General features: G+C 42.5%; 1 protein-coding gene across 5 annotated transcripts in view; it reads left to right on the top strand.

The window, feature by feature from the left end:
• KIF13A (kinesin family member 13A) overlaps positions 1-25,838 on the top strand; it is a 131,618-nt gene that overhangs the window by 688 nt on the left and 105,092 nt on the right. For 3 of the 5 annotated variants that reach the window (XM_080379753.1, XM_080379752.1, XM_080379758.1), the window contains exons 1-2: positions 12,982-13,174; positions 13,452-13,542. In XM_080379753.1, coding sequence (XP_080235879.1) covers positions 13,120-13,174; positions 13,452-13,542 — 146 coding nt within the window. In that variant the 5' untranslated portion in view covers positions 12,982-13,119. Of the gene's footprint in view, positions 1-164; positions 13,175-13,451; positions 13,543-25,838 lie in introns of those variants that run through there. The other 2 variants (XM_080379751.1, XM_080379755.1) reach the window with 2 other exon arrangements.

Raw genomic sequence — 25,838 nt, 5'->3', positions numbered from 1 at the left:
TGTAGACAGTTTAAATTTACCGATAATAGGATTTTCTCCCCTCGTTACCTTCAGTCCCCCTCTAAGTACACCAGAAGCCTCTGTATAGAATCCACTGTCCTACTCTGTAAAAGTCTGGTGGGAAATGACTCGTAAGAGGTGGCTTTTTCTGACTTTCTTGTCAGGTCTATCATGCATTTCTCGATCAGCCCTGTCCAGCCCCAGCAATTGCTGTTTGAGTTGCCATCTCACCTGATGCAGCAGGCTCTCTTGGTTTGGCTAACTGTGTCCAAAAGTGCTTCCATCTGAACGGAGGATCTTCCAGGTGGAAAGTATAAGCCCCCAGCAACAGGGGGGCTTTCTCCCAACCTTGCCTACTTGTTTTAAGTTGATGTGAAAGCTGCAGAGCCAGCATGAAGGCACAGACTTGGCTCCAGAAACAGAGTAGAGCTTACCTTCTGAAATAGGTACGTACAGAGTTTGAAATTGCCGAAAGAATTCAAAATTTGTCATGTCATATATGCAGTCACTGACCGTAAAGAGGAACGGGCCAGGCAGACCTGAAATAAGGTATCGGTCTGTCTTGCCATGCAATACCCAGCCATCACCGGGCAGAAGGTTGGCTCAGCCCCACTGGAGACGAGCTGAGAATGTATACTGTCTGCGTGATTCCTCTTCGGTAAACACTTCATGCTACTGAATGCAATGGGGAATTATTACCTGCATATAAAAATTCCAAATGTACAAAACATGTAAACCTTTAAGTACATTAAACCAAAGACCTACTCAGCATTTTCCCCTTTGCCATGCACTGCAGTCTGGGGGGCAAGAATATTCACCAGTTCTGTGTTTCTCCATTGAAGTGGGCATTGACCATGCCTCCATTTCACATTACATTTTCAACGTCATTATGTCAACCAAATGTGCTAATAATAACATGTTTATATTTGATACTGTTACATAAACATATATGCTTTCTCTAGAGTGCTTCCTTTAGTATAACCTGTCTGATTCTCCTGGATGGTTTCAAAGCTATCTCATACTGGGGAGGTTTGCAGTGAGCAGATCATGTGTTGCACTTACGCCTCTTTCTCGCCACTGCTTTCCAAGAGATTTACAGATAATTTTGAATTGGTGCTCCAACCTCTCTTTGAGGCAAATGCATTATAAATGTCCTGGCCCTGCAGCTGCAGACAGGAGAGCTGAGAATCAAGGGGAGCCTTTGGCAGACTTAAGACTACAACTCAGACTTCCCATTACAAGTCTGGTGCCTTAATAAAGCAGGGAGAGTCTGTGTTTAATTATCCTCTTGTCTGGGAGTTGCCCTCCTGATTTTGGAAGAAGTTTTGACTTTTTACTGTTGATCTTCTTGTTACTAATTCTTTTGGTGTTTCCTACAAATCATGGGAATTAATAATTTTCTAGACCACAGTGTATTCCTAGGCAATTGCTCCAGTGTACTCCATGAAGGTGTGTGGTTTCAGAGTTTTGAAACGCTCTGTAAGGAGGTGTACTACTGCTGCGAAGCCCCACAGCAGGGATCAAGGTACTCATTTCATGTTGAGGGTAGAAAGAAGGAGAAGAGATCACTCTGAAAAGGAGAAAAAAGTAATGAAAGGTGTCTGTGGCTTAAGCAGAGGGTGAACTTCATGAAATCAGAGCACAGAGCACACCCATCGTTCCAGTAAAGGGAATGCATTCTTAAGAGGTGAAGCATTTCAGCTTGGAAAATGAACAAGATGATAAGGGCTGCTGCCTCTTGATTAGTATTGACCTCTGGCAGGGGGATAACCTACATTTGAATAGATTTGCCAGCCACAGTTGGGGACTTTTCAGATGCTAATCCTTAGAAGAGCTATTTATTACTTTCAGCTCTGTATTTGCAGCAAAAATCTGTGGGAAATGAAGATCTGGAGCAAACTAAGCACTTCAAAGAAGTATGCTCCCTATACTTGAATGAATACATATATAGCATTTTTCTAAAGATCTCTTTTAATGTAGGCAAATTTTGTTCTTTTTTCACAGGTAAGCACTATATGAGCAGTGAGCTCAGGTGAGAACAAATCCTGCTTTCATGGACTATGTTGTTTTTTAAGCCAGGAAACTATTGCTAGTCAGAAGATTCTGTAAACCATTTTAAATACTCTAAATATGGTTATGTACTTTGTAATTAATAAAGAGTAGGTAATTTTAAGCAGGATATAGGATTACAGAGATAGAATTATAGCTGGGAAAATGAAATAATTTATTTTGAGAAAACTGTGAAGATAAAAAGAAAAAAAAATGTCCCTTATCAAAGCTTGGTTTTAGAACTTCTAATACAAAGAAGATGATCTTGAAAGAACTATCACATCTACATAATCACAGAAGGAGGTAACTCATTTACTGATTTTTATTCCAAATATGAAAGATAAAACCCATATGGAAGTATTAATGCTCATGCTTGCATGATTTCCTGAATAATATGGATTGTGGAATTCAACCAGTATTAACCAGTATGTCTTTTACTATCACAGACTAGGGAGCTAACATGAGAAGAAATATAGTGTCATTAAAGATATGCTTTATAAGAAACCTATCAAAAAAAGTCAGACAGATTAAGTATTAAAAATGTATAATCATCTTCATCTGAAAAGCATGTGCCTGGCTCCCTCATTTGTCATTGTCCTTAATTAGGTAGGAAATAGGGCTCTTCGGTGAGTTCTGCACCAACGTCCACTCAACTTACAGTGTGATATTATGGAGCCAGAAGTATTTCAAATACATGTCTTAGTCCTTTTCTATCCTTATTATTCCTTGAAGTGACTTGTTTGAGTTGCGGCATGCTCTGTCATGAATAGTTTATCTGTGCAGTCATGAGTACTGTAGATGGAATTGGCCATATAAATAAACGCCACAGGACTGGGCTTGAAGTCAGGGAGATTCAGGCTAGTGCAGAGGTTTGCCCTGGAGAAGTCTTTGCAGCAGACTTTATGGTGACAATTTCTGGGAATGCTGCTTTCTTTCTTTTACATGCTGAAAGCCCTGTGCATGTTTGGAATATATTATAGCTAATTATGATTTGCAACATCAGAAATCTTTTGTGAAACAAATGTAATGTAATGGTTTAGCTTTTCTTATTTATTCTTTCATAACATACTGAACCTTTGCCTGGTTCCTAAAGGTCCATCAGACTAAGTGGAGCAGTACCACAGTTCCCTTTTGGGATGTGCTGTTGCTCAGTAACCAGCAATCTGGGGCAAGACTCACTCTGGACTGGCGTCACCAGTGGAGACCTTATACCCGACCTGCTCTTGCAGATACTGAAGAAGAGGTCATGGGTTTTAGGCAACAAATTGTGAAAGTTACAGTGTCTTCACTGTGGTAGGGATGACAGTGTAGGCTTTAGGTCCCAAGAAAACTATGTGAAAGGATTTCTAAGGTTGCAGGGTAGGTAACCACTTTTTATTTCATTTCAGATGGAGGAATTCTGGACGAGGTGAAGAGCACACTGGTTTTTCCCTAGTATGGCAAAGTGAAACTGAAGTTGCTCCAGGCCTAAGACTAGAGCTGCGGTTCTATTTATCATTTATTTTGTGACATTCATAAAGCTGCTCAGTATTTGGATGGTGTTATCATTAAATGCAGCTGATATTATTCTTCTTATACTTCCACTGTGTCAGTGTTACTGAGATAAAAACCCAAACCAGCCATTTAGAAAGAGTACCTTGGAGGTAGAAGGTCCTTCTTGTATCTCTTTCGCTGGAGAAATAAAAGCCATGCAACTGAATTATTTTCAGACATCTGTACTGAGTGAGGGAATTTCACCCTTTTGCTTGTGTTGAACTTAAATCTCAAATCAGTTTTCTTGACGATAAGCCTAAATGCTTGATTTCTGGAATTCAACCACATTGTTCCTATTTGTCCCTTTTGCACAATCCTCATCCTTCCCAGTTGGTTGCTTAGTCCATTCCAGAACTGTATTTCTCATTAGCTGTTGTTCAGTCAAACCGTGTGGTGTGTATGTGCATTCACACCACTCTTATTTCAGAAGAAAGATTAATTCCCCCAGAGGTTCTGTCTGGTTTTGTTTTGCTGTGTTGCTTTTCTAAAACAACGTTTCATCTTTACTGTCAGATTAAGGGGAGGAAACCTCAGATCACAATATGAATGGTGGGAAAGGACTTAAATCATTCAGGGGATGCGTTTGGGAGACAGGCATGTGAGCCTTATTACAGGAGAGAAAACGGTGAAAGACTCTACAATTTAAACTGTGTGTGGACTAACAGCTGCAGGAACCCTTCTCCCCAGCTCCCCCTGTGCAGCTCCATTTTTAATAGTGGCTGTGGGAGAAACAGGATCACAAGTCACTAACTCGCAAGTTGCTGGCTTTTTTTGTGGTTCTCTGCAATGACAGCAGGCTGGTCCCAGTGATCCAGAGGTCCTACTGTACTGGATTTTGTGGATGACTCCTGTAACTGTTCTGAGTTTCCCTGTCAAATGCTGGTGAAGACAAACTACAAGAAGCTTGGAAGCCTGTGTGGGCCATCAGTTCCTCTAATTTTTGCCATGAATCAGAGAAGTTGAAATTTGAAGTGACATGATAACAAAGGGCACCCAGTGGTTGCACTGGTTGACAGTCTTAAATCTAAAAATGAGAGTATGACCTGTTGCTGATAATTGTTTTGTTGTTGATTATATTTGGTATGTTTTCTTCAGGCTGGGGAGAACTAGGAGAAGGAGGGGTTGGGTGTTTTGTTATCTAAATAAAAGATCCTGAGTCTTGTTAATGCACCTTAATTAGCACCTTCAGCACTTGTTTCCACCTTATACAGGAACTGATGAAACCTGTTGAACTGAATGTGAATCTTCCTGTAGACTTCAATAGGCAGCAGATGGACCCAAGATCTGTGCTGAGCTGACTTCCCCATGTCTTAACAAATGCAGTTCCACCTCCTCTCCCAAGGCTTTGCCTCACTCAGCTTCCTTACACGCTGACCTCCCAGTGCGTACTGTTCTCCTTTCTAACCTATTTCAAGCAAGAGTTTATTTTCTTATCCACACATTAGAAAGATAACGCGTGTTTGGCTAGAGCGCATATTTGCAGGCATCACTAAAAAGTAATTGCGCAAGGAGAAATTTTGGCTTGGCCAGCATGGTGACTAGCTCAGCTTACTTAGTAAGCAAGCTTGGTGGATGCACTCCTCCCTCCCCACCCTCCTCCTCCTCCCAGGGGCAGAGCCCAGATTCCAAGTCTCATGCAGGGAAGCCAGCAAAGTTCAGCTGCTCTCTGAAAGCAGAAAGTAAACCAACAAGGGGACTGTGAGTGCAGAAGGGTTAATAGGAATGCTGCACTTCTGCTCAGAGAGGCTTCGGCCACTAATCAGGCTGTTTATATTTATAGCTTTCCCATTCATCCCCACAAAAAGCAGCCTCTGAAACCAGAGCCTGAGCATTGCTGTATGTTAGACAGACTGGGTGTAGTAGCTGATTGCTAACAGAAGAGACTCCAAGACTGCAGACTCATTTCTGCTACCTGTCCTAAGGCACATGCCTGCACTTAGCAGATGCATAATAATTAGCGATGCTCTGGGCAGTGTTTGTGAGCCCTCTCCCTGCTCACAAGGGCCTTTAGTCTCAATTTGGGACTCATAGTCACAAGAGAGCTGCAGGGTTGTGCTGGAGTGCCGCTTGCATACCAGACATTCCTTATCAGAAAAATGAAGAGGGGTGAGAGCTTTCTGGGTAGGGGGAAGAATGGGAGGGTTGTCATTTCCTTCAGTCCACTGGGGCCTGCCTACTGATTTAAATTGTAAATAATGTTACAAACCGGCTGTGGCGGTTGGTTCTTTCTTAGAAGAAGCATCTGATTTCTACTAATTTATAGTAAAAAAAAAAAAAAGAGGAAAAATTTACCAATCTCTGCTAATTTAACATTAATCCCTTTTCATAACGTAATAGTTATATTAACTGCAGGTAGGTGATGTCAGTTCCCTTGGGACACTGTGATCTTACTTTTTTAAGGGCACAAAACTGTTTTCTTTCCCTTCCCTTTCCACTACCATAAAACTGTCTAGTAGCGTGTGTTTGGTAGGGTCAGAAGGACAGTTCCCTGCTATTGTGGCATCTAATACAATCAATTCGCTCTTAAAGTTAGCTAGGTTTAGTCCTCTGGTCTTCATTCTATTCATTTCTCTGGGGGTAGAAGTCAGCTCATTTCCAGCCTGAGTGTGTTTCAAGACAGAATCACGGAAGGTTTGAGGTTGGCAGGGACCTCTGGAGGTCATCTGGTCCACCCCCCTGACGTGGCTCCACAGGACCATGCCCAGACAGCTTTTGAGGATCCCTAAGGATGGAGCCTCCACCACCTCTCTGGCAAGCTGTGCCAGTGCTCAGTCACCCACAGTGAAAACGTGTTGCCTGATGTTCAGGGGGAATTTCGGCTTGTGCCCACTGCCTCTGGTCCTGTCACTGGGCACCACTGAAAAGAGCCTGGCTCTGCCCTCTTTGCCCCCTCCCTTCAGGTATTTATACACATTGATAAGATCTCCCCCCTTGAGCCTTCTCTTCTCCAGGTGGGACAGCCCCAGCTCTCTCAACCTTTCCTCATAGGAGAGATGTGCCCATCCCTTAATCATCTTTGTGGTCCTTCACTGGTCTCACTCCAGTAAGCCCATGTCTTTCTTCTACTGGGGAGCCCAGAACGGGACCCAGGGCTCCAGATGGGGCTCACTGGTGCTTAGTAGGGGCGAAGGATCACCTCCTTTGACGTGCTGGCAGCTTTCTTTCTAAGGCAGCCCAGAATAAAAGAGCTGCATGAAAAGACAGTTTACACCCATTTGTTCTTGTGCTAATGTTTTCCTTGAACTTGAGTAGCACCATGCTTTTAACTGGCCTGAAAGGAAGCATAAACAGCCATATCCCCCCTCAGTCTTCATTTTGCTAGACTAAACAAACCGAACATCTCTAGTCTGCCGGTTTGATAATATTCACCACTCTCCAGTCCTCCCAGAAACGGTTTTCTGGGTCTGTTCCAGTTTGAACTCCTCTTCCCTAAATGCTGTACTGCGTTTTCCAGGTGAAGTCTCAGCAATGCTTTCTATGATGTGATCCATACCTCCTCACTGAAGTGACAACAGCCCCAACTACACCTGTTTTTGTTAGGGTATCACTTGGTTGTGAACCCAGGCTGAATACACACAGCCCTGTTCTCCCCAGTATAAACACATTTAGGAAGGCACTTGAGTCGGGGGTGTGGTGTTTCCTGAGGTGAAAAAGGGATGACATACAGATAATTAACATCAATAGCAACAAAAATGTAAATAAACTTGCCAGTTTATAATTTCTTTCCCTGACAGCTAAGGAATGTGAGCTACATAACACACAACAAGCTGTTGGAGGAGGACAGAACTGTTGCCTGTATCTGAGGGTACAACTGCAGGGGTGTTACATTCCCTGCCATAAATCAAATCCCTCCTGAGATGACAAAAAGGTTCACTTTGGATTCAGTAAAAACTTCAGTCAGGCTTCCAGAGTATAGGGAAATGTATCTGAGCAATATAAAGGATTATTCTTGCTACTGTTTCCCCCCCTTTTTTTTTGCTTCCCACCAGTTTCTTGGCTATAGCTGCATCAGTCTGCTTCTAAGCTGATTTATTTCTATTAATATGAGTTTTCATCTGTAGGTAGCAATGACCATTAAAGTTCCCACAGTAATTTGACACTTTCTTCCTGCTGAGTGACAGGAGATGGGGAACAGAGCTCCCTGCCTCGGGTTCTTCAGTGGGCGGAATGAAGGGATTATCCTCTGCAGAATGGTCATCGAGTTAAAAGTAGCTAAAATTGAGCAGCTCCTCTCACAGACTGGGTTAGTCTCAGCCACTGTGCTGAATACTGGGCTGCAGTTTCTAGAAGACAATTGCAATTTTGTATCAGAGGCAGGGAGAAAACGTGGGATCTGATCAGTGAAATTGCATTTGGGTTCCCCCCCCCCCCCCCCCCCAGCAAGGAACGTTTCAGCTTGATGGAGATGCAATCGTGTGGGGATGTTGGCAGTAGTTGTTCACCTCTGAGCCCAGAGCAGATTTACTCTCAGGCACCCAGGGTGGATCCTAGCAGAGCTGAGGACCCCATCCAGGTAAAGCCAAAGAGATCATTCAAAACACGTAAGTTAGCCTGCAAGAACAGATTCAGTCTATCCACCACTGAAACAGCCTGTAAGCCAACTGCTCAGAGCTGGGGTAGGTTTAAACTGCCGTGCCTGCAACACACCATACAGGAATCCTGAAGAAACATTATCCTGCCTGAGCAATGCTACTCAAAGCTACATGAGGCAGCTGGCAGCTATGAGCAGTGTCGCTCCAGCAGGATAATGTTTAGGTGCATACATTCTGTATTTATTCCTAATGCTGACAATTAAAACTACTTTTCTTTCTGAATGCCAGAAAAAGAGCAGCGTTGCTCAGGCAGGATAATGTTTAGGTGCATATATTCTGCATTTATTCTGAACACTGGCAATTAAAACTACTTATTTCCTTTCTGAGTGTCAGAAGAGCATTTGTCACCACAGCCCCTTTCTGGGCCCAGAGTGTTGCCATAAATATGCTGGACATAGAGGATGATTTTCATGCCTCCAGCACAGCTTTAGAGACAGTCAAAACAGATCTTCGATAAGACAGAGGTGGCAAACATCCAGTCTGACTAACATCCAGCTTGAATTTGGAGCAAAAAGGAAATGGAAAAGCAGCCTGAAGAGTGCCCTCAGCTAAGCCATGGGGTAAAGCCCTGCTCTCATGGACTCTGTTATAAATCCAATGTACCTGTCCAGTGGGGTCACTCGAAAAGCCTAGTGATGGCTGCGAGACAGAAATTTGGTTCCCAGTGTATAATCAGGCAGGCACTTGCTTCCCTAGGTGCTCTCTCAATGCATTTTATTCAGTGAAAAATGCAAGTTTGTGTGCATTTCTGTCCTGTCACAAATATTAATTAATATTTTAACCCACCCCTCCAATATGAAATATTTTTCCCTTCTAGAATGTCCAGACCTCCTTCCTACATGCTAAATGCCACTTAAAAAAACCAAATTATTATCCATTCTTCTTTTTCACTAACACCACTGGAAGATTTATCAATTCTTTTGTTAGAGCTATGATTTCTTCCTACACTTTTTTGTAATCTAAGGATATACATATTAGATTATTAACCTTAAAACTATCTGTTGGTTTCATTATACAGCATGTGTTGATTTTACCTCTTTCTTTCAGACTGGATGATGCTGTAATGTGTTTGGGTTAAAAATAAAGTTTTGTTTCCTCTGTTAATTCTAATTTTTAAAAATGCTCAGTAAAAAATTGGAAACCCAAAGAAAACTTTAATTTTGGTCAATCTTATAAAATATGTGCCTAGGGTTAGACTTAGTAGTAAAAACTTTCACTGTAAGCATCTTTTGAACTTCAGGTGCTGTAAAATTAAACATTTTGTCTTTCTTTTGACACTTTCAACACCAAAAAAACCCCAGTGCTTTGCTTCCCATGCTGTCACTGCTGCCAGCTCCTCCTCTTCTCTGGCTCCTGTGACATGAGATGAAGTTAAGATGTGCTGGTGACAGCGTGCACCAGTCAGGCACAGCAGGATAGGCACTGGGGACACTGCTGACAAGATGGATATTCTTGGCAGGCACGGTGACATTTCTGCCTGCCCTTTGCTGAAGAAAGGAGGTCAGTGGATTGCTCTGCCCTACCAGCAGGGCTTCAGGCATCAACTCTGGGTGCACAGCATCGCTCCCCTGTTTCCATGTCATGAATCAGAGCAATTGATCCTTCTGCTCGGAATATATGGGAAGACATGGGCATGCCTTCATATCAAATCACATTATCTGTGTTATGCCTTGGGAAGATGAGGAGCAGTTGGAACTTCCCGCCTGACTAAGGAGAGAGATTTTCTTTGCGCTCTGCTGAACTGTGGATGGATGGAAGGACAAGTGTATGGAAATGCTGAAAGGGAAGAAACAAAAATGAAACAGATGGAAAGCAAGAGAAAAAGATTTGATCCTGGCCCTAGTAAAGCTGCAAAATTCCTGTTGACTGCAGTGGTGCAGAACCACAACAAAATAGGGGGTGGAGGAAAGCAAGGAGAGGAAAAGGAAATTAGGGAAGGATGGCTTCAGATTATTTTGTTCCCGTGTTCCCATCCCCATTCCCTTTGCTCACCATCAGTCGCCACTTTCTCCAGCTCTCATCTTTTCTCATTGCTGACGCAGTAAGCTGTCATTTCTCATCTGGTATCTCCTACCCATCGATCAGCATGTCTGGGATAGCTGGCAGCTAATTCTGAAGGGTGAACAACCCATCAGTATCCCTCCACAGTTCCCACAGGGCACGTAAAATGATCAAGCTAACAAATGCTGACAGGTGAGAGGCATTCATTCACAGTTACTACCAGTAGTGAAGACAGAGATGTAAAGGGTTCCATATGGTATCTGTGTTCAATGGGGAGATACAATGCCAGAAGAGAAGCATCTCATTGGCCTGAATTGCACTCACTTCCCACAGTCCTTCACAGGCTGCTCTTTGGGCTACCTAACAATCTGATGGGGCTTCTATAATGTAACTAACTCTTCCTATTCTGCCATAATGCCAAAGGTTTAGGGGAGACCAGAAATATGTTCTGCTACACGCATGCTGCCTAACAGGTGTTGTCAGGTCATGGTACAGGTGTTGCCAAAAGCCCTTCCTCAAGAGGACAGAAAATCTTGGTGGAACCAGCACCTCATTCTTGGCAGTTGTTTCTCAGGGCACATTGATGTGAATGAAAGAGGAAAAATTCTTTTCCCAGTTACCTAACACTAGAAAAAAATCAGGATTTCACAAGAAGAGAACAGCTACAGTCTGTATTAGAACAAACTAGGTCACATCTCCTTTTTCAAATGCCTTTGTGTGGCTGGCTTTCTGTACCTGCAAATGGTAGAATATAATTCACAAGCCTATTCCAGACATTAGTGAAATTTTTTCCCAAAATTTTTTCCCAAGACTCTTCCCACAGCCAAAATCATAGTCAATCTCATAAAGACTCCCTTTAGTTTCTCTTCAGCTAATGTCTTTGTTTTTATTTAATCTTGCAATGATGTAGTTTTTCCACTAAGAGGTGGAAAATTGAGATGGAAGGGAATATTTTTCCTTCCATCTGTTGGCTGTCTTCTCTTTCCCAACAGTGTCCAAGTTTCACTGAACAACTCCCTTCTGCACAGCCATTTCAGACTTCACGCCTTATCTTGAGCCAGAGCTTACTTTAATCTGGGTTCTTACAGTCTATAGTCATAAGTAGGATGTCTCATTTCAACATCGTTCCTTTTCTTTACTTGTTGAGCCACATGCTTACGATGCATTTCATAATGAACTTCATTCCTTATGCCTGCTTCCACAGGCGAGAAATCCACGTGCACCAGCTTCTGCTGCCGACGTTCTCCAGATGCCTAGCTCTATTTGGTAACATTTCTCTTTCACTGCACTAAGTGCGTCTCTCATTTCCTTTTAGCATTTCTGCAAGCCATGGCCATTCGGGGCAGCTGAGCCTCCTCCAGAGGTGTTCCTCTCCGTCACTTTGCTGATGTGCTGGCAGCTGAGTGTGTGTGTATTGGGTTGACCTAAGTGCCATTCGTTTTCACCTCTGTTTGAAAAGGTCTGTTCTTTCTCCGTGCAGCTGTCTATTCATCATTTGCTGTTTAGTCCATTCTCCCTACAGTGGTTTAGCCCCAGAGTAGACAGAATAATCCCATTTGGGTTTGAGCCTGTCTTTTCTGTAAAGAAAATGTTACAGACGTTGTTTTGCAGTGGGATTCCTGCCAGTTAGCTGCATCGATGACAAGGATTGATTCTTTGGAAGGTGTTTTACTGAAGCTAAGGAACGCTTCCGTGGAAAACCCAAAGTTTTAACTGGACACTTAAAAAAAAAAAGACGACTATCTTGAGCTTGTAAGCCTACTGCAGTTATAACTAAAGATCCTGTCTTGTCCAGTGGAAGCTCAGCCGTCCTTGGGGCTCGTGATTTCTGGGGCAGTGCACTGCTCTTTGTAACGCTTTTCACTGATGTTGAGCTCGCTGCTGGCAGATGGACAAACCTCCGTCCTGTGGTGGACCGGCACTTGCCAGTGGTGGCCTGTCACCGCCTGGAGACACAACAGGGCATGAGGGGCCTCAGGGCTGGGCAGGCAGCCCCTTGCCAAGGTGACGCACTGGCTGGGCCTGGGCAGGCCTCGCTCTGTCACCTCGAGGTGCAGCACCACTTCCAGGCCAGGCAGGTCATTATTTTCTAATAGAGCATTACGCATTACACATATTTTTGTCAAAAAAGAAAAAAATACCCTAGCACCACGACGTTTCGTTGTGGGCAGTTTATGGGCTTTTCTTTATGGCCCTTCCTTGCCACAAGGGAACTAGGTCGGACAAGCTGGTGGCTTTGCCTCGCACAAACTACGAGGGCGGCCCAGAGGAGGCGGGCGGCCCCTCAGCAGCCCCGCTCCCGCCCAGGGTCGGGCAGGCAGCGCCGGGGCGAAGCGCACGGCCGGGCTTCCCCCGCCCTCTCTGCGCATGCGCGGCCGCCAGCGCCACCTTCCTGCCCGCGTCGCCACTGCAAGGAGCGGCCCCTCGCGCGTGCTCACTCGGAGGAAGCGGCCGGCCGAGGTGGGCGGGGGGGTCCCCCCTCCCCGTACCGAAGGCGCTCGGGTGTTTCCGTTCCTTTCCGGCACCGTGGCCTTTCCCCGCCTCTCGCCGCTTGCCTGGGCGCCGCAATCCCGGCGGCGCGGCAGGAGGAGGCGGAAGATGGCGGTTGGGATTGGCGGGGAGGCGGCGGCAGCAGCTGCAGTAGCAGCAGCGGTTATGCAAACGAGGCCGTCGGCAGCCAGCGTCAGAGCCGGTGTGGATCGCGGCTGAGCAAGGCGGCTGGGGCTGCGCCACCACCGCCCTCCCCGGCGCCGGACCCTCCTCCTCTCCCTCCCTCCCTCCCTCGCCGCCTCTCGCCATCCCCGCCTGCCCCGGCCCCCCGCCCTCGCCCCGGCCCGGCATGGACGCTGGCGCTCCGCCGTGTCGCTGTGCGCGGCGCTGCGAGGCCGTGAGCCGCCGCTGCCGCTGAGCGGGGCCGCCTGCCGCTCCCGGGAAGGGGGGGAAGATGTCGGACACCAAGGTGAAAGTTGCCGTCAGGGTCCGGCCGATGAACAGGAGAGGTAACCGGCGGGCGGCGGCGGGGTGGGGGCGCGGAGGCTGAGGGGGGGCGTGTGTGTCTGTGGGGAGGGGGCGGCACCGGGGCGCGCCTGAGGCTTCTCCCCGGGGCTGGCGGGAGGACGGGCCCCCTCAGGCGCCCCCTCAGGCACCCCTGGCTGCCTCGCACAGGCACGGCTGCCCCCGCCGAGGGGGAGCGGCCGGGGGGCGAGCTGCCCCGGCGTGTGAGGGGGAAGGCGGGGTGCGCTCGCCCTCTGAGCCCCCCGCCGTGTCGCCTTGCAGAGCTGGACCTGAATACCAAGTGCATCGTGGAGATGGAAGGCAACCAGACTGTGCTTCACCCTCCGCCTTCCAACACCAAGCAGGGAGAAAGGTAAAAACCCCAGCCGCCGTGCCCCAAAGGAAAACCCGGCCCCGGTTCCTCAGCCTCAGCCTCGCAGAGGCATCGCCTGCCTTTGTTCGGGGCGCGGCGGGGTCCTGGAGCGCTCCCTCGGTGCCTTCAGGTGCTGCGGGGGGGGGGGCGGGCAGGGGGCGGCGGGCGAGCGCCAGCCGGGGGTCCCTGCCCGGGGCTGCATCCCTGCGGGGTCAGGCGGCTTCCAGAGCGGGGTCGGGAGGGTCCCGGCTTGGGATGTGGAGACAGAGCAGCCCTGTTGGCCTCCCTGATTCTTCATTAACTTCTCAAAAAATAATCTGTTGATAAGGTGAGGAGACCTAAACTGCCTGTGCGCGCAGTTTTCAGAAATTTCCCTTCAGCACAGGCTGCAAATAAACTTGATGTAACCTGTGTGTGTCGCAGGGGGGAAGAAGCAGAATCTGAATTTTATGCTAGTGGTGGCATTTTTTTAAGTTTGTTTACTTGTTTTAACGTATTTGCATTTGAAAAGGCTGTAATTGCTAGATCCTTTATTAATTCAGTGTTGTTCTGTGAAGTAGCATATGAGAATATGCTAAAATAATTTTGAAATCTGGCATTTAGTTGTGATGCCCCAGTAAAGAATACCCTTGGAAATAATCCAAAATACCAATGCACTAGACTGTAAAAATAGATCAGAACAGGAAAAGATTTCTTTCCTTTGAGGGAGTGTGGGGAAAGACAGGGAGGTGCAAGTGGAATAGTGGCGTTGTATGCTTATTTGTTCAATTACCTGCGGACTGCTCAACTGAAGTTGATCTGTTAAATGTATTTAATGCCAAGGAGCATGAAATAATCTGCATGGTTATGGCATTTTTAATCTGAACATGTCCCTACCACTCGAAGTTTTACTAAGAACATTTTTGATCGGGTTCATAGTAGTTACAAAGAAACCGCAGTTGTGAGAATATGGTTTGTTTTTTTTTCAAAGGTGGTATGTCAGGCTTTTATAGTTTTCCAGCAGAAAAAGTTGAGACCTTTTCTATTTTTACACATCAAAGATGCGAAGGTGCTTCTCACAGTAATCCACATACTGGAATATAGCTGCAATTGCACCAGTTTAACTTAAATACCACTTGTATTTTCTTCAGAACCATTGTTGTGGCTGATGTGCTGGCCTGGGTCTTGAAAGATCTGTGCTTGTTTCCTGCCCCTTCAACAGATTATTTTTTTTGTGTTGTGTGATCTTCCAGAAGTCATGCTGTCTCTGTGGGTCTTAGCATCCCATCTGTAAAATGGAAATCTTGTTTTTCTTGAGACTATTCTATTTTAGAAAGCGTGGGGTTTTTTTTCCTCCTGTTTAATGAAGCATTTATATGCCCTTCATCACACCGCTGCTATAATAAGAATTAACTCTTTAAAGTGAGTGGATTTGACAGGTATAAAACATGGAATACAAATTGAGTTTACAAAACAAGAACAGAAGATTTTAAAGCCATTATTTCAATAGACTGAAGAGTCTAAGGGCCAGATGGCTTAATAAAGAGCCTGTAACTTGTGAATTTTGCTTGTTGTGCACGTTGTCCTGCAGGTTTCAGTGAGACTGTGCAGTAATTATCTGTCTTTTGAGAGCTTGTGTGGGTCGTGTTTATTGGGCTTTAACACCTGTAATATAAATTCACTTACTTGGTTGGAATTGGCTTATGGTTCTGCACCAAGGGCCTTACGGGTGAGCTGTGACGCTTGTGTGCAGCCTTGCCATCAACAGCTGTGTTGGCAAGTGATAGTTGTCCTGCTTGCAGCCCAGTGTGAGGCTGCAATTTGGCTGGCTATCACAAGTGTAATTTGTGTCTGAAACAACTCCTTGATGTGTTATTGGAAATAACAGTCAGAAATACTGATCAGAAGTAACTCTTGCTAGTGCAGACATATAGTTTGGATACCTGCTTAATGCAGGTGTTGTATGTAACCTGTTGAGATGCCTGATGGACTTTCTAGTGCCTTGTGAGGATCCTTACATTTTCTTCAGTGCTAAACTGTTCATTTCTATTTTTTTACTCAAGATAAATAGTGTAATTTCTCATGATGAAAAATAAATTCTGTTCTTCTATGTGTACCCACCATAAAATGTCTGTATAAACTGGCTCTGAACTGCTGAGTAGTTGCTGCTTGTACTTGGATCAATGCCTTGGCAGGGTTAGAGATGTCAAATGGATTTTTGGTTTTCTTTGTGTAGCTTGTTTTTATATAGCTCAACTGGATTTTTCTTTCAGAGCAACCATGTCATTGCAGAAATGATTTCACTTGTTAGGGTGATTAATTGGTCTTTCTCTACTATATGCATTATTTTAATATTCTGTTTAGTCTTACCTTCCCCTTTTTACTTTTTATCTTTTTATATGGAAATTTCCTTTTTCTAGCTGAATGGAAGTACAAGTTTGTACTGCGCTTTGGAATAAGAATAAGTAGCCTTCTAAAGCAAATTTGGTTTCCAGGGCTGCTTTTCTTAATTCAGTTGAAGCCAAGAGACTATAGGGTGTGGGGGAATAGAATTCAGGACCACGCTCTTTATTTGCATTGTTCTCTCAGTTATAACATTGAAGATACTGACAGAATTTTTAAAGTAAAATTTAATACCTCTTTAATTATTATAATGTTATAGAATTTGTTCTGGGAAGGATATCCAAAGTTAGGAAAAAAAAATACTAGCTTTGCCTATGCTGTAAGGAGTCCTTGAATTAAATCTGAGTTCAGATGCGTGCTGGTCATCAGTCTTTAGGATTTATTAAGGATAGCTCTGAACGATTTTAGATGGGCAAGTAAGGCTAGTTTTAAAAGTGGTGAAAAAAGCCTAAAATCCCAGACAGTGATGTCATTTGTCCAACTTTCACTATTGTATTAGAGGTAAAGCAGTTAAGTTGTAAATATAAATTAGAACCGGGTTCTGACTGCATCTTCTAACTGCTAGACCACACAGCATCTGCACCTTAACAAACACAGCTACAAAACAGCAATTGTTATTAAATACAAGTGTTCTGTCTTTTTATAAGCAATAGGCTTGCCGTTCCCACAGACACACGACTTCTGGCATTCTACACTAACGAGGGAGGAAAACCAGAACATAGTAAAACTGAACAATCTGAGTCTGAAAGGCACAGGGAAATCTTTATTGACTGAAATAATAGGAGACAGAGTTCAGAAAGGAACAGTTTTCGTTAGCTGCTATCAGGTACAGTCTCTGGTGCTGGTCAAGTTTTTGCAAGTTGATTGTTGGACTTTATACCTTTAACCCTTGTTCTACTATTATTCGTAGCAGTAGTTTCCTTGATAGCTGCCCTAAGCGTGCTTGTGTGTTGTTTTAGTTGTCTGTCTCCTCCCCAAAACCAATAGAGATTTCCCTTTCTTCCCCAGAAGAACATCTTGTCTTTCTGTGAGCCCTCTAATTTTTTTCTGCTTTCACCTGTGAGTCTGAATTTCCTTTCTCAAAGTATACTCTTCCTGAAAAAAATTGTTCTAACTTGGTCTTTTAGGAATGGGTATTATGTTTCAAAGCCAATTGTCTACATCCTGCTGTCTTGCTATAAATGTTTGCATTTGGCTGTTGGCAATAAGGTGCAGTATTAAAATGTAACGATGAGATAATTACAGTATGGAGTTACAGTCTTTCAAAATATTTGAGTAATATTTTACAATGGAAATTTCACACCTCTCTCTACATCTATGAAAGATTTGATTTTATGTTAGGGATGTTATTTTTTAGTAGGACAAATTAGATTTTTCTGGGATCCTTCTTTGCTTTTGATTGTTCAAATATGCTTTGCTGCAACCTGTCCTTTCAGCTACACTTTTTAACGCATAGGATCTGTGAAGAAAAGTTTTGATTTAGTTTCCTGACAACAGTTCTTCATGATATGATTTTTCCTTCAGTAAGCAAAATATTTGTCTTGACAGAAATAAACAAGGAACTATGGAGACAGCAGAACTGAAATACTATTTCAGTTGTACTTTTGACAGAAGCAAAAATTTGTCTATTGGGCAATTTATTCCCTTAAAGCACAGTAGCCTTGTGCAAACTTTGCCTTATTAAAATCTCAGGTCAGAAAACGAGAAATAATCAGAATGTAGAGCTGAACTTAAAATTCCTACTTTTCTCTGAAAGTATCTTTCTTTCTTGCCTGACTTAACTTTTAAAAAATATATATTTATGACTTGCATGCTCTGTGTTCTTCAGTCCTCATTTTGATAACAGACAAGTAGCACCAAGACCCAGTGCTACTTATGTAAAACTCTTCTTATAGCTCTAAATTACTAAAGATTCCAGAATATATGAGGGCTTTTTTGAGTAGACTTAAGCTCTTTAATAAAATAAATAGCTAGGAACAGATGTGTGTGTGTGTGTCTTACCTAGTTTTTGTAGGTCATGATTCTTTCAGAGTTTGAATATCTGAAGCACAGATTTCATCCCTAGGCAGCTTGTCCTAAAACTCTTCTTTCCAGAAAACAGCTGTTGCTCCCCCTGCCTTGGAGAAAACATGATTTTGGATGGTCATTAGTGTATAGTCCTTCATGTGGTGGTTGTGGCACTTCATGGTTTTTGATATGTTGTTTTGAATAGCATCAGAGATGAGAGAAGAGCACTGTTGTAGGGAGGGGATATGCATTTCTGGTAAGGGTCACTTTTTCGAACTGGAACTTGTAGAAGCCAAAATAGGACTGCTGCTAATTATTTCAATATCTGAGGGAATGATCAATGAGACCATGTCTTTGATCATGTATTCAAATTATCACCTGAGGTAGATCATAAAGTAATAGCAGGCAGCAGCTTTTATCTTCGCAGGAAATTGTAAAAGTAATCTGACTTTGACCTCTTCTGTTAACTTTCCTGTTAGACATCAGTATTCAGGATGTGAACTGTTGCAGAAGAGGTGTATTTGAATTATGAAATGTGTGGTTGGAATACAGCATTTTGGGGAGCTATTTTTGCAGTGCTTTAATTCATTCATGGCTCAGATGGACACTAGATGCAGTTCCTTGAAAAAATCTGTTTCCAAATTCCATGTAATTTGAAACAAAATGAGACACAAATTTGTAATCCAAAACACTCAGTGGAACGGCTCTTGGCTCTTCCTAAGGTGGCCTGATCTGTGAATAAATGCAACATCCATTATTTTACCATGTTTATAAGATCCAGACAGCTGTTAGGACCTTGTGCTTTGGTCTTTAAATGGCATTGTAAGAGGAAACAACTGTTGGAGGCTGTTGGGATTGCGGGTAAGCAGCTAGTAGTACTTAGCTGGCAGTATTTCAGAACAAAAATAAAGTGTTTGAAGAAAAAGAAACCTGTGCTTGGTATGACCATGTTTAGGCAATCATGGCTTTGTAGCCATTCTCTTCTTTTGGACTACTGAGTATTATATTCAAATATTTCTGGAGTAGAACACAGCAGAATGAGGTTCAGCTTTGAACCTGTCCAATTTTTCTGTCTTACGATGTTAGAAATGCCTACATTGTGGAACATGAAAAGATTTGTTAAAAAGATGAGGCCTTCAGTCACAATTAGCTTCTATGTTTAAGAAGGGCAGGTATGCATGTGCTTGCTTATTACTGCAGCTGGAGGTGTGTTTTGAGGTCTGGATTACCAGTTGATACACCTTGAATATATTGTTTATTGAAATGAATTACGAATTTAAAACATGTACAGCTCTTTTAAAATGGATTTGGTTTTTGGGGCCCTTTTCTTTGAGATCAGGATTAAAGGAAAAGTTTTATTTTTACCTCCTTTGCCCTGTTAGTATAAATAGTGAAGACAGCTTTCTTGTTTTGAAAACAAGATTCTTTGCTGTATTGTGCATCACATTGGTTTATTAAATGTGCATATGATAAAATTTCAGACTTCTGATTAGACTCACTGTCATGTAATAATTAAAAAATACAAAGTCAAATGAAACTTGTAAGCATACTGTAGTGACCCAGGTGTGGTCTAGATTCAAAATACCTTAGGACGTGCTTAAGAAGTCACTGTTCTGCAGAACCTGAGCTTGGAGCGAAGCACTACACACCAGCTGCCCTTTGTGCAGGTCAGTGTGGTGCACAGAGCTGGGGTGTGAATCTTGGTACAAAGTTTTGTGGACAAAGCAAATCCCTTCTTGGTCTCAGGCCTCCAGCGCAGCGTGCGCAGGCAGGCACCTGCTGTTCGGGGAGTCAGCATGGTGGTACTGCTAGTAATAAGATTAGAGCTAAATCTTTAAATTGACAAATGTACTTGTTGCTGTTGTGCTAGAGATGTTACCAGATTTAAGTCCTTCATTCCCCTAGAGTTGGGTGCAGACCGAGTAGCAGTAGCGATAGCTGCCTCTGGCTGTGTTGCTGGTGTCTCTTGCATGGACAGACTGTCCCAAATGGTGGGAAAGTAGTACTGTGTCTTTGCTTATTTGGCCCGCCCTGGGCATGGTTTGAATCTATTAATGGAAACAATTACTGCCTACTATAGCGAAATGCCAGCTGCTGCAGCAGTGCTGTGCAGATGCTGTTGCTTAACTGAATAACTTCTCAGATTTGTTGGTTCCTTGTATTTTGTGAGGCGGTCTGTTACTGACGGCAGCGCGTAGAAGGCTCTTTAAGGGATTGTGAAAGTGTTGGCTGGAGACAGTGAATTTTATGTCTTCAGTAAGTGCAGCCTACAAAGAAAAGGTCCCCGCTGTGCAATGACGTGTACCAGAGGACTCAACTATCAAGTTAACTTGTGACCCAAAGCACCAAATTAACTCAGTCATGCTGTTGCCTGGATGTAATGTTCCTGTGTGTCTTTTTACAAGAGACAGTATCAGGGATGTCAGCTTGTCCAGTCAGTACCTGACTTTGTGTGTTGATATGAAGTTAGTCATCGGAGTTTGAGGTCTGCTGGAGCTTGAGTTGGTTGTGTGTGTCTTTATGATCTTTTCGTGGCATGTGATGGGTGTTCACTGAGGGCCGAGGGAGGAGCTCAGTAAGTTAACAACAAGCAGATTGAAAATTTGCTGTATGAAGGTCAATCAGAAAAATGCATTGCTGACGGGAGTTGAAAATCAATGACATGAACTCAAGATACATGTTGATGAAGAGTAGGAGTTCCTCAAGCTGTCTTCAGTGCCATGGGAGAGTGTCCCCTTATGTCATTCCTCTTTTTGGGGGAAAAAGGAACTCAATGGCTTTCTGATGCTGCTGTACTTGGTTTGTGTTAATTAACCCCTGCAGTTCTGGCCTTTGATAGCTGTCTTTTAATCTAAAAATAATAATTAAAAAAACTAATCTTCCATCATCAAAACATCTAATCAAATTCATAACCATATCCCAAACCAATACAATTAATTCTATCCCAGCTGAAACCAGGACAACATCAGGCACAACCTTTATCTGGCATTTTGTTACATCCTAAATAGAGACATCCTCAAGCATGTGCATGCTTATCAAATACACCTTCATCTTCCTCAGATAATGTGAAGTCAGTGGCTTGTAAGGTGCAGCTTTTTCCCTAGGAGGTAACCTGAATGTTGAGTCTCATTACACATAGCTCACCATAGGGCAATCTATATGGTAACAGCCCCTAATGAAGTCGCTAATGATTTATTGTCCTATAGTAACTTATTTGCTATTTGAGTGTTATAACTCAGGACAAAGATTTATACCACAATGACTCTTTTGACAGATTAAATCATGAATATATTTTGGTGCTTATTAGTGGTACAGTACTTATTTTGAGGTGTATCAGTTGGCACAGCAGTAGAAGGGTGGGTCTGAAACATTGCTGTGTGCTTGCGTTAGTGCATGGTAACTGGCACAGTTAATGATAATGCTGAAGATGGGGCAAAGAAGTTCATTGTGTGCTAGCAACAGGATACATACTTATTTATGTATGGTCTGTTTTCTAGATGCTAGCCCCTACCAGCCTATGCTGCTGCCTCTTCGTGTTCAACAGCACAGATAGTAGGCTAGTACTGGTTTACTTTGCGATTTGTGGCAACACTGCATCTTCTTTTTGCAGTGTATGTATATTCCAAGAATTTTAAGCATTTCATAAACATGAATCAAAGCAGCTGCTGTGGCTGGAATAGCATGCTTATCTCTGCATGTGTTTATGAAGATACTGTTCAATATGTTTAAAAAAAATACCAGGATGCATTGGAAATTGTAAACTTTCTATAGAGTAATTTGATGCTTTGTTTGAAAAACACATTGCTGAAAATGTCAACGTTTAAATATTTTTTCTGATTTTTTTTGTATTAGAGAATATTTTAACCTTGCAAATAAGATGAAAAAATGTACATGATAACCTATTTATTGAACTTACATTGTCTTAGTTTATTCCACAATCCCTTTTTAAACATAAATGTCAATCCTAAGTAAGTAGTGTACAAAAGCCTCCAGGCAAGATTAGATTTTCTTCTAAGTGTAAGGCTTCAAAATTCTGAATCTGTCTCTTGAGCTACTGGAATATTTTTTCTAGCATTAAATACAAGTATGTGCAGCTGCCTGTTTTGCTTAATATTTCTTATATGATGACAAGGAACAGCAGATTTTAGATAAGGAACTGCAGTACTTGATACTTCTTCCTACATGGTTTCCACTTTTTGTCTGACTTTATGATTAAAATCATGTGCAGTATAGCTGAGAAGGCCTTTCACAAATACGATTTTTTTCAGGAGTTGAAGGAAAAAGGACTAGGTGAGGTGAAAGAGGAAGTTTATCTGCAAAATGAATGGGTTTGTGCAGTGAGTGGCACTGGTCACCATGTAATTTTTAATAATTTGGAGTTCTTGTTTTTGCTGAATATTTACTCCAGTTTTACTTTCTGATTCAAAACCCAAGGCTTGTTTTACAGTAGATGAGCTTTTGCTAAACATAAGTCAACAGAGCATTCCAGTGGAGGCACAGAGCTGGCAAAAGTTTTCTGCCAGCAAAACTGCTTTACAGCCCTGAATGAGCGGCATCCTGGTCTGCTTTGGAAAGTTTCTTTGTCAGCATGTGTCGATGTGAGTTTTTTATGTATGCAATGTGATGTAAGTCTGCAGTGCTCCAGACTAGTTTTAGTTCAGTAGTGCCACCTCCCTGAATGATGCTAGTCAAGTCCTAAGCATTTTGATGTTTATTGGTATTTTCCTTCCCGTCGTACCATGTTGTCACTCCCTATTCTGAGATGTTTGTAAATTTCCTTTAGACTTCAAATGTGTTTTCAAATAATTTTGTCTTGTAAAATCAGGCTGAAACAAAAATCAGCCATTTGGTAAAATAAAGTTCCTATATTCACTGTATGTAGCTAAGACATTAATACATATTTGTCCTCTGAAGAATCAGCAAGTAGTAGTGGAGTTTGAGTTGATTTTTTTTAAGAGAACTTTGCAGTTGTGTAAGGGAGTAAGAGCAGAAACCATTTGCCATCTTCCTGCACTTCGCTGTTATACACTATTGGGATAAAAAGATGGTCCTGAAGATTTTGTTACAAGTATATGGTGGAACATCATCCCACCACTCAGGTTTTGCTGCCTTGGAACTTCTTACTGTGACCACAGTCGGCATGCTATTCTGAAACAAACTGTCTGGAACAGAATTTGGTGTTTTCCGTAGTGCCCATTACATTTAAAAAGAAGGAAGTTTTGAATAGTTCTCATTCTTCTGGTGTAAATCTAATCCTACCTGCATTCTTGTTAAGAGTGCCCTTGAGAAATGCTGCTTCAGTGTATACAGAGAAACTGACACACAAGGAATTGCAAAAGATGGTTTGTTAATGGATTTGCTGCTGACATGGTAGAATATAGGGAAAGGATACTTGGGGACTAGGACTGGAAGGATAACGAAAGGCAAAAGAGAGGTACAGAAATGGATGCCCAACAACAAGATGAAATTCCTCAAAGTATGTCTTTGAGGGAAACCAACCAACCAACAAAACCCAACAACATCCAGTAAGCTTTTTTCCATCCTCCTGAAAATGTGTATGAGAAACTGGCATTCTTTGGGGTGGTACTACAGTCTTCATGTGTGTTCTGGTTGAGATCCAAGTTGAAAACAATAGGGAAAGTCAGTTCTTGTAGGCAGCCCACTGAACGCTGGACAGCTTGCCATGTAGTTTTCTTGTCAAGAGCTTCCAAGTCCTGAGTATGTTTATTGTTTGAGGTGTTTATAATGTTGTAGCTGAGTTCATGTCATGTTCCTGATTTTCTTTGCATGGTTGTAACTCATATTTTAACACTGAATTTTTACTGTTTATGACATTAAAAGTCATGATGGAGAATCTTTTTAAATTGGCTGTGAAGCAAACTAATTGGAAACACTGGTGTCCCCATCAAAAGGATGATGAAAGTATGTTTGTAGATGCAGTGTTTAAGTGCTCTCCTAAGGTCTGTTTCAGTGGGACAGTATCTTGATGTTTTGGTTGGATTTTTTTAATAAATTCAGTAGCTGTTCTGTTCTCCTCGGCATCCCAGTTCCATGGTTGGATTCCCCATTAGTGTCAGAAGTCCTGTGTACTGAAGGAGGGGGATGCCTGACTTCCCCACCGTGAAAGTCAGTAAGTTAGCTCCTGTCAGTTCTGTTTTCAAGTGCTCAGCAGGGTATAAACTCTCTTGTTTACTTACTGTTTGGGGCAGGCTGCGTCCTCTCAAGTAGTTTTTGAAGTGTTGGTTTTGCAGTTGCCAGTGTGGCAATGGGAAACTTTTTTCCAGAAATACTAATGGTGTGCAAGCTTTGTGCCCTTAGTGTAATCTATCCTTACTGCCATCTACACTCACAGATAGAAGCTTTGCGTATACCTCGTGCAATGTGGTGTGCTTTTATTTGAAATTTCAGAATAGCATCTTGCAACTTTGTGCTAGTTTAAACCCAGAACTGCAGATCCATGGTGTCGGGTGGGCTGAAAGTCCTTTGTGTTTTGTAGTGCTTATGTGTTTTCAGTTACAGTGGTTCTGTGTGGTCTGACCCATATTATTGGTTGGTATTAGAGAATTTCTCATCTGAATGAGGAAGAAATTCATGGCTCGTGCAAGACAGATCAAACAGACATTGAAAATACCCTTGCACTCATATGATCAAGGTGTAAAATTAATTTTATAAAAAAATCTCTTAAAGCCAACTTGATCTTAATGTGTCATCCTTAGTCAAGAAGGGATGTAGGATGACTTCTGGAGTATCTTGCAGTTTAAATGGTTACATGTTTTTCCAAGGTGTGCATCTTCATCATGATTCAGAAAAGACAGAGGCAAGCAAGTCACTCATGTTTGTGACCTCTTGCCTGCTTGCCTTTGCTGTGGTTAAAAAGGGAAAGTAAATGCTGGATATTTGTTTGTGGACTTTGAGATGAGATGTTACAAATTGCAGAACTGAATTTTGAGGGAGGAATTTTTCATCAGTGTATATAAATGAAGGAAAATAGAAATATTAATGATGATTTGCAGTTGTTTTGTAGGAAAAGAAAAACGAAATTGGCTTATTTTCTTAGTTTCGAGAAACATTTAGGAGTGATAGGAGTCTGACAATCTGTTGACTGGTAACTGTAATGAGCAGCATCAGAGTTTAGTGGGCTCAAGGTGCGTGTTTGATTAGACTAGGAAACCTATATTTTTTTTTCAAATAATGGGGAAAACCTTTACTTGAAATACTTTTAATAATTATCATTCTACTTTGCATCCAGAATAGTAGGAAAGTTCTAGATTCTCTACAGAACTTTTGCTCTAAATGGAAGGAGCAAAGGGTGCTACGTAGGTTTTACATTGTTGTTTTTCTCTTAAAGATCTAGATTGGGTAATCGGTCACTTTCAAAAATCGTGTTACTTTTTGGTTTTTTGTTGTGGTTTTTTTTGTTGTTGTGGGGTTTTTGTTTGTTTTAATTCTCTCCCCATAGCTGTTTCTGCATATGAGGCAGGTCACTTCTTTGGCCCAGTATTGGTAATCTAAGAGTATTTGAAATGGGATGCTTGCCTTAGGTTCAGCTTCTCTTGTACTAGATCTTTCTACTCATGCTCTTTTACTTTCATGTCTCAGTTTGCAGATGTAGTAGACAAAGATAAATTGAACTGGTCTAGAGTTACTGATCAAACAACATGACTTTTAGCCATTTTTGGAGTAGACTGGCTATTTAAGCAAAAAGGAAACAGTCGACTCCTTATTACATTGAAAATTGTTGACAATTGAGTGCTGCTGCCGTCCTTTATTTAAAATATTAGTGGTGATGGACAAAGTGGGAAAGCTGCACTGAAAAATTAATGTGATAAGCTTTTTGAATAATTTTAAACTTAATTCTGTATTTGTCAAACCTGAATTTTGTTTGCAGTATTGCTGCTCAAGTACCT

This window comes from Falco punctatus (assembly GCF_963210335.1).
Source record: "Falco punctatus genome assembly, chromosome: 3".
Classification (NCBI taxonomy): domain Eukaryota; kingdom Metazoa; phylum Chordata; class Aves; order Falconiformes; family Falconidae; genus Falco; species Falco punctatus.
The sequence above is the reverse complement of the archived record's forward strand: the minus strand, read 5'-3'. Positions and strand labels throughout refer to the sequence as shown.